Below are 8574 nucleotides of genomic sequence, written 5' to 3' on the forward strand. Positions count from 1 at the left end.
TTGTGTTGTCAAAACTCAGCCATTCTTCTTGGTTAAACCATACACTTGCAGTGTGAGATGTGTATTTCAGAATAGTATTGACAGCATCTCCCCCACGCGAGGTGAGGGTATCTTCTGCAATGCAACAAAACATGCTCCCTACTAGTGAGATAAAACTTGCTCCTATTTAGCTTACCAACTCATTTCTAAGCCACTCAGACCTGCGTGTATGAGATCATTCCATTAAATGTTGCTGTGCAGAATACAGTCCACAAATTACTGATGACAAATTAGGCTGTACACTGCAATAGACTGCTTCATCTGCAGCTTTTAATGTCCTTTCCCCACAGGAATAACGAGACAAGGCAAACTGATAGAGGGAAGCACAAGAGACACTGACAGGGAAGCATCCAAGCTTCACTGCCAGGGGGCAGCAGAACCACTACAGGGCTCAAACCTCACAGTGACATTCCAAAGCTCTGAAGCCCAGTTCTCAGCCTGTTTCCATTTGCACATTTAGGCTATTTGGTCTATTTTAGCAGTGACTAGACAACGAAAAGCATTTTCAAGAGCCAAGTCTTTCATAAGCATTAAGCAAAACATCTCTTGCTTTCTGTATCAACCCAATACACACAGTTTTCTGCATAATTGATCATTTTATTGGAATCTACTAAAATGTTTGTTCAGATCACCTGTTCAGCAGGCAGTTATGCTATTTCTACTCACTGCATACATACTGAGCAAGTTTCCAAGCAATACATAAATATTATTGTCTGACTCCATACATATGCATCTTTACTGCAAAAAAACAGCTTTTCCTCAATAGAAGTTCTAAACATGGGACCAACATTCAGTTCTTCTAAGCCATGACTTGCCCCAGATCAATATCAAGAATCATAGGTTAAATACATCAATACATGTAATAGAGCATAAACAGTAAAAAAAAAAGTAGGAAAGTTAAATACTGTAACAGCTTAGATATATACTGTACTTGAATGATAGAAGAACATAAAGATTATTGACCTAATGATAGTCATCAGAACACAACAAGGAGCAATGTCAAGAGCCAGTACTTGTCTAAGCATTTTAGAGTTCCCCATCGCCTTCAAATAAAGAAGGGTTGTTCACATCTTGAATGCGATCTTAAGATATCAATAACCTTATTACAAAGTTGTTTTTTTAAGGTTGGGTGAAAAAACAGACATTAAAGCTGCAGGCCACGTGGAACACACAGCACTTCTGAGTTGGAGGACCAAACATTTACTATAGCACAGGTCCACTATCAGTGCTAAATATCCTTTATGTAACAGTAGCTTTAATTGGCAATATTTTCATTTAGTGGAAAATAACACATTACTTGAAGTAAGCTAGATTTTAAACTTTTATTTAATGCTTTGTTGAAGGCAAGGAAGTTACTTTAACTGAAACACTTCCATGAAATAAAATATGCTGACCTATCACTTAAGAGTTTTTCCAGAACACAGGAATCAAGTTACAAGTGTTCTATCAGTCATCAGGGACTAGTATTTTAGAGCACTTGGGTTTTTTAAGTAAGGGCAGCTTAAGTGTAAGCTATACAATGAAACATACCTAAAACAGATGCAAAGATGATCATTACATTAGTTGTCAGTCCCTACTTCTTACAGTTATGAGCCCAACAACTTTAGGCACACAAGTTATAGCCCAGGGCACTACCTTTTATGTTCAAATTCAACCACAAGCCAGAGAGACTCATTCAAGAGGCTGTTGTGATAACATTCTGGACTGTAAGCACATGCATACACCAACTGTCCAGAGAAAAAAAGCTGCTAGAAAAAGCCATTAAACATACACATGCATGCCAGTTAGTTTTCCAACTGAAATTCTATTTACAAACCATACTTCATTTTGTAATCTGTAGTTTTCAACCCAACATACTTACAAGTGTATTCAAGTGCAAGACATCCAATATGTCACTATTTGAAATAGCAAGAGAAAATGAGTGCAAATTACAAAGCCACAGTGAGGTTAGCAATGATTTCCTGATCTTCTCAGGTGAAAATTTATCCTCCCAGATAAGAAACACCAGGCAGGGATGCAGTCCATAAAGGACATGACCTTTAGGAAACCCAATGGTCTTGACCAGCAACACTGACTCTTCAAAGAGCCTGAAACTTTCTTCATACTGAGGTCCTCTACAACTTTACTTGTTATCTTACTGCATGTTGTATTATTGCCCTACAAGTTGTACAGGAATCCACAAGCCAAGAAGCAATTGATGCACAGACATTTAGAAGTTACCGTGTATAAGACGCAATTAAGTTATAACAGAATCTCAAGTATCAATTATGGCTTAGACCTGCACTGAAAGTCAACACTTTGACAAATATTCTTAAGTGAATGACATTGGCTATATGAGAGCGACACAACTTCGTTACACTGAAGACCTACATGGTTAAGTCATCCTCCTGGTCAGAGGAAAAGGCTGACAACATAACTCACAGATAACCACACTTATTTTGAATTCTTAAAAGGAGAATTCTTGCCAATATCCCTTGTTACTCATCTTTTAAGAGTGTGAATATTTCCAGATGTTAACAGGCTTTTTCCTGAACAACCAGATGCTTGATATTTAATTCTTTATCCTCCTTCCCTCCCTCATCCAGCTCTGCCAAATTCAAGACATTGTTCTAGCAGCATTCATGAAATCAATAGTGCAAAGTTAATACAAAAAAAATCTCTTTTCCCAGACATCCTCTTCAAGTTTATGTTAGGTCAATAGCACTTCTCTTGTACTTAAGAGCTCTGGGGGAAGGCAGAAACAATAGATATGTTAAATCCAGCAAGCAAGAAATTTGTTTGCTTATTGAACTTGTCTTTTTTTTCCCATCTGCTGCTCATACTGGCCATTGTTACAGCTTTGGTAACTAGTTCACTACATGAAAAAATTCACAGTTCCCCATTTTGATATGCTCCTATAACATGCGAGTTGAACTGCACCACAATAATTGTAATGTCATCCCTATACATCCGAGCCAGCTCCTCTGGAAGACTAAGCATCTTGGACAGTCGCTCATGATCCACAGTGCCAAACTCATTATTGCCCACTGCGTGGCGTATCAGGTGAGTCGCTGCATTCTGATCTTCAAATACCGAAGAGATCTTTGCTCTTCTTTCTGTTAGGAGACCATGCATCTGACCCAGAGTTACCTTATAGCCACCAACAGCTATTGGCTGTTGATGGTGAACACCAGTGAGATACTCCCCAACAATTCTAGCCACATCTTGCCTGTGCATAGTCTCCCACAGCCCATCTGTGGCCAAAACCAGAAACTTATCCTGTGGCCTTAATTTGTGATGTATGACTTCCGGCTCAGCTGTGAGGTATGGGGGAGTGTGGTAATTTGGAGGAATAAACTTTGTATATTCATTGTCATTGAGCTGATCCGGGCCCGATTCTACTACTCGCTTCTGTAGTTCAATACTCCACTTAAACTTCACATCACCAAAAGCTCTGAAAGGCATCAGAAGGCCTAAGAGACGATCTTGTTTCACAAGACTTTTTGCTTCAGACTTTGGATGCTCCAATTTCACACGTTCCACTTCACGTTCATTTTGTGCATTGTGGTCATAGGAGAGGTTAACTGCAGACCAAGATCCATCTTCTTCCTGAACCCCAAGCATTGCCCTACTGTCTCCTGTGTTTGCCACGTGCAAGTCAACACCATCTACGTGGGCTACGCAGGCTGTTGCACCAGAAAATGCTACTCTCAGTACTAGGTAGTTGAGAAAAGAATTTGGGTCTCCTACTTGAGCTTCCAGAGAAATATCATTATCAAGCCTCTTAAAAGCATTAATTAAGGCTTCTTTCACATCAGTAGTTTCTCCACTATTGAGATCAATGAGTTCCTGCCAGTAAGTTCTTAAACTGTTGAAATAAAGCTTGGAAGCTTCTTTGCTGAAGTAATCATTGGGATGCTTGTGCCACTGTAAAATGGGTAAAAGAGCTCTACCACTTTCCACAGCATTTTCTATTTCAAGTAAAGTCTCATGAGGTAACAAGGAGACAGCAATATAGTAAAACAGTCTTTCACTGACAGCTTGAGCACAAGCACAACCTGCATGGCCATCAAACACACCCAGAAGCATTCCTCTCGTCTGTAAGCAAGTGGCAGCACTCCTCCGGTCTTCTATTGGAGCATTAGCAGGCAACTGGTTGCTATCAAAGCTGAGGACAGAACTTACATTTTTGCCATCAAATTCTGGGACTTTAAAACTGTATTCATTTGCCTTCAGAATGCTGTTGACCTGTGGAGGAGTGAGGTAAAACCTCTGTGGTGTAGAAGCATAATCCCTCGTGTGAATAAACTGATAGAAGTTCTCCTTTGGCTTACAGAGTGCTGCAAACTTCTTCTGAGGTGCATATCTGAAGTGACCATGAGCAAAATGAGACGATAAACAGCACAGATGCTTATGGTGGCAGTAACACATAGTACTGCATATTCTGCTAATCTCACAGTTACGAATCAATGGGAACAGATGAGTGGGTGCTGGCATGGCATCAGATAACAGCGGCAGCCTGGAGCTTTGGACAGGAATTGCTGGAAGACAAGAGAACAACTGCATTTAGAGACAGCCAACAGAGCTCCCCCAGAAGTCTATGTTAAGTCATTTACAGCCGTCATTTACAGCCACTGAACAAAATTACATGAAGTACACAGATTTAGCAGGTCTTGGAAAAGAAGAGGAAGAGATGCTTGTTTAAATAGCGTGTTGGGCTAGAACAAAGTAAGCTATACCATACCTTGAAGTTCAGCATAAATACATTAGCTCTTATACCCACACAAATAGTAGAATTGAAACAGAATAAAATATCCAGACAGAAAACAGTTTCACATAGAAGTTAAGGCAACAGTCAGCATACAGCATGCTACACTAGTGCCACACTCTGCAAGTGCATTATGGAGATTTCTCTTCCTACTGATCCTGAGATTCCAGCTGACAGAGCCAGCCAGATGTTACAGGAAGAAAATGCAGTCTTCCTATAAGGCTGAAGAGATGGCATATCTAACAAAGATTCCAAAGCAACTGAGATAACAGACAGGCAGTTTTAGAAATACATTTCACATGACAAAATGCAGGCAATAGTCATAAACAGAATTTTCTCACACAAGCAGAAGCCAGCAGAAGGTTGTTTCTAGCAGGATGTTTCTTCTCCCCCTTCTCACACAGAACTTTATCACACTTGTGAATATAAACACATTGTGTATATCTACAAATAGCCACAGAAGTCTATGCAACAATTTTCTAGCTTATCAGATAAGAGTGCTAGAGAACACTCCTGATACCAACAGCTCAGTCACCCTAGTAAGTTTTAAAGCTAGTCAGCTGAAAGACTACAACACACTGCATTTTCTTAAAGCAACAGAAGAGAGCCATGTACAATAAATCAAAGCTAGATCAAAACCCAGCTACTCAAGAAAACTGTTAGTACTTTCTGCTATATATAAATTCTCCTAAGTTCTCACTCCTCCAGCAAATGACTACTCTAACATTACACTCCTCATCTCAATCTACATATCCAATTACAACATCTGAACAAGCATTTTGTAAATCTTATCCATTGTTTCAGGAAGACTCTTACATCACACTTGACAAAACCAATTCCACAGGGCAAAAATAAAGGAATTATGCTCTTCATGGGAAGCATACAGCTACTTGCCATTTACTTTCTTCCTCCCACATTTTATGTGGAAGCTTCTACTTCTTCCTAGAAAGAACCAAGACAAATCTTACACAAGGCTCTCTGCAGTCCTAAACATTATTCTTATTCTTAAGCACTAGTTCTATCACCTCTCCTCCATGCTTTCCACAGATTCTGCCATTGAAATCTGATCACCAGCTGAGAAGCATCTAGAAACAGGGGAATACACTCCATTCTTCATGCTGTAAGGAAGCAAGCAATGCTCTTCTAAGGAATCAGGAACAGGCCCTGCTTTTCTAATGCAAAATGTTGCCTCCTGAAAATAAGTTAAAATAACACCTTTTACTACTCCAGAGGCTTTCTATCGTATTTTCATCCCCAAAAAGCAGTGTTTATCAGTCTTGACTAGTATGGACAAAAGTTCTTCCACTGACCATGTCTCCTAATGACAGCTAGGAAGCCTGACTTGCCAGTTTTCCATCATCCAGCTACCAGGGAGAGCTCTAGTCACAGTACTGCCAGTCACAGTACTGCCAATTCTCCCTGTCCTCAGGCTTGAGCTTCCACATACGTACTCAATTTACACTAATATTTGCTTCCCAGAAAGTGTATTTCTCTAGCTCAGGCTTCACACACACACAACACGACAAAAGTGATCTGCAAACACAGATTTTAAAGTCTATTGTCACCTTCTAATTATACAGCAGCTATTTTGGTAACAGCCATTGCTTTTAAATACCATATGATGAAATACATTCAACTCTGCTTACAGAATGGGAACCTTAGCAACCTACAGATGCGTTAATTCTACAGTAGTTGCCTGAAATTCACACTGGTCTCCTGTTTGAATCCTGCTGAACCAAGCTCCCCTGACCACTACGTATTTCTGCTCAGGGCTGATCAATGCATAGTTCCATGTCTGTTCTGACAGCTTTGCTGTTGATCCATGATTAAGCAAAAATACAAACGTATTGCTGTCAGAGTGGCTCTGCAGTGCCACCAGAAGTCATTTTGCTGATTTTTAGTTATTAATTCAGCAACCAGGCAGCCCAATCTAGCCGTGGATGTCCTCATTCACTGCAGGGGAGTTGGAGTAGCCAGCCTTCAGAGATCCCTTCCAACTCTAAGGATTCTATGATTCTAGAAAAATCACTTGAGACATCACTTGAGACCTGTAAGGACAAAGGAAGAAGGCAGCCACTAATTTTCTATTGCTCACAGCAACTCCTTGTCACTTTAAGCCATCAATCCATTTTGCTTACCTGATTTAAGTCATGCTGATCAAGTCAAAGAGAAATTCCAAGCCTGCCAGCAAAAACTGAAATCATTCCAAGTCTCTCATTTACCCCTGCAACACAGATGCCTCTAATCTAAGCACCACAGCTACCCTTTCAGTACTTTATTTCAAATCCCCTTGCTAATTACAGTCCATGAAGAGATGGAACAACACAAAAAGATGCTGGATAACATTCACTATCTAATCAACATCTGCCAAGTGATCAGCATCACAGCCTTAAAAGCCTCTTCGACGCCAGAAGGGGTACAGAAGGCCACAAATAAGGAGTTAGTTGGCCAATTTACAGGTCTGGAAGCACTACACCGACAAATTTAAGAAGGGGCATCACACCCATACTGCACTAAGGACACTGGATGCAGCTGACAGGCTCCTCCAGCACCCTCCTGAGCTGTGCAACGACACCGGTGGCTCTCGGGCAGCTGCCCACGCTGGCGACACGGGGGAGAAGGAACGCGGGCCAGGAGCGCTGGGCCCTCCCTCGGGCCGGGGCTCGGCCCTTCGCCCCGCCCGCCCGGCCCCCACTGCGAGATACGTACCGATGCGCCTGGGCCCGGGGCACACACACATTCTCCTGTCACAACAAGAAGCCGCCAACATCCACAAAGCAGAAGCCCAGGGGAAAAGGGGGGGGAAAGCAAGGCAGAGAGAGTTCGTTAGAGAGAACGGCAGACAGCTCCGGCGCTGCGGAGGGGCGCACAGAGGAGGCACGGACACAAGCAGCCGGACTGCGGACACACGGAGCGCTCACCCCGCCCGCCGGGCCCCGCTCTCCTTCCGGCGGGGGGGAGATGCCGCTCCCGGCCTGCCCCGCCCCGCCAGCGCGGCGCGCCGCCGACCACTACCCCCTCCCCCCCCCCCCGCTCCATGCGCCGCGCGGCCGCGACATGGCCGCCCCTCCCGCTCCCCCCCCCCAACCACTCCTTCCTTCCGCGCCGGCACAGACCTGAGCCCTCCCTAGGATCCTCAGCCCGGGTCTCCCCGAGAGCGGGGAAGCGGCTGTTAGAACCGACCCGCCTGACACACGCACAACCACCACCTTCACCACCACCACCTCAATGCCGCGGCCGCCGCGCCGCCCGCCGCATTATAAAGGCCCTGCCGCCCGTGGAGCGCTCCCCATTGGCTGCCGTGGAGGGCAAGGAGGTCACGTGACGCGAATGTTTGGCGGTGGCGCAGGGAGCAGGGAGGAAGAAGAAGGGGGCGGGAAGGCGCGAACGCGATGGCGTAGCACCGCCCCCTTCTCCTCACCGCGTGCGCTGTGAGGGGCAGGCGGCAGCGCGGTGGTCCCTGCCTTCATCTCGGGCGTCGGCGTTTGTGTCTCTCGTTTGTTCCGCAGCGTTTGCCCCGAGTCCAGACAAGGGCAGGGGGACGCACGCGGGACCCTCTGCCCTGTGCTGGGCGTTTTCTCTTTGCACAGCATTTTGGAATAAAAAGCAAGTTTGACCATGTATGGCGGACACCGTTGTACACAAAATATTTCACTGTGTGGCATGGAAGATGAACAATTTACGTTATTTTTTAACAGTAGTGCATGGACAGGAATAGATCGTCAGAGTGCTGTAACAACCACCATTTACATAATGTTCTACTTGCAGCAACAGTGACTATAAAGCAG

At 43.9% G+C, this 8574-nt stretch overlaps 1 protein-coding gene across 3 annotated transcripts; it reads right to left on the reverse strand.

The window, feature by feature from the left end:
- Nucleotides 1-1453: 1453 nt before the first annotated feature.
- PDP1 (pyruvate dehydrogenase phosphatase catalytic subunit 1) lies at nucleotides 1454-7999 on the reverse strand. Of its 3 annotated transcripts, XM_065752072.1 has the most exons (3): nucleotides 7903-7999; nucleotides 7496-7530; nucleotides 1454-4559 (listed from the first exon to the last, which is right to left on the reverse strand). In XM_065752072.1, the coding sequence occupies exons 2-3, from the start codon at nucleotides 7524-7526 to the stop codon at nucleotides 2908-2910; spliced, it is 1683 nt and encodes a 560-aa protein (XP_065608144.1). In that variant the 5' UTR covers nucleotides 7527-7530; nucleotides 7903-7999; the 3' UTR covers nucleotides 1454-2907. The 3 variants fall into 3 exon arrangements, with proteins under 3 accessions (XP_065608144.1, XP_065608145.1, XP_065608143.1); XM_065752073.1 differs by lacking the exon at nucleotides 7496-7530; XM_065752071.1 differs by lacking the exon at nucleotides 7903-7999 and having other exon boundaries at nucleotides 7496-7556.
- Nucleotides 8000-8574: the final 575 nt, after the last annotated feature.

Source organism: Cyrtonyx montezumae, unplaced genomic scaffold, assembly GCF_038088225.1.
Source record: "Cyrtonyx montezumae isolate F1298 unplaced genomic scaffold, pur_monq_1.0 scaffold_8, whole genome shotgun sequence".
In the NCBI taxonomy this organism is placed as follows: domain Eukaryota; kingdom Metazoa; phylum Chordata; class Aves; order Galliformes; family Odontophoridae; genus Cyrtonyx; species Cyrtonyx montezumae.

Excerpts from the sequence above, each read along its gene's own strand:
- PDP1 (XM_065752071.1), bottom strand. The coding sequence starts at position 7,556 with ATGTTGGCGGCTTCTTGTTGTGACAGGAGAATGTGTGTGTGCCCCGGG. Across the intron at positions 4,560-7,495 it reads CCCCGGGCCCAGGCGCATCG|CAATTCCTGTCCAAAGCTCC; the intron begins GTACGTATCTCG and ends CTTGTCTTCCAG.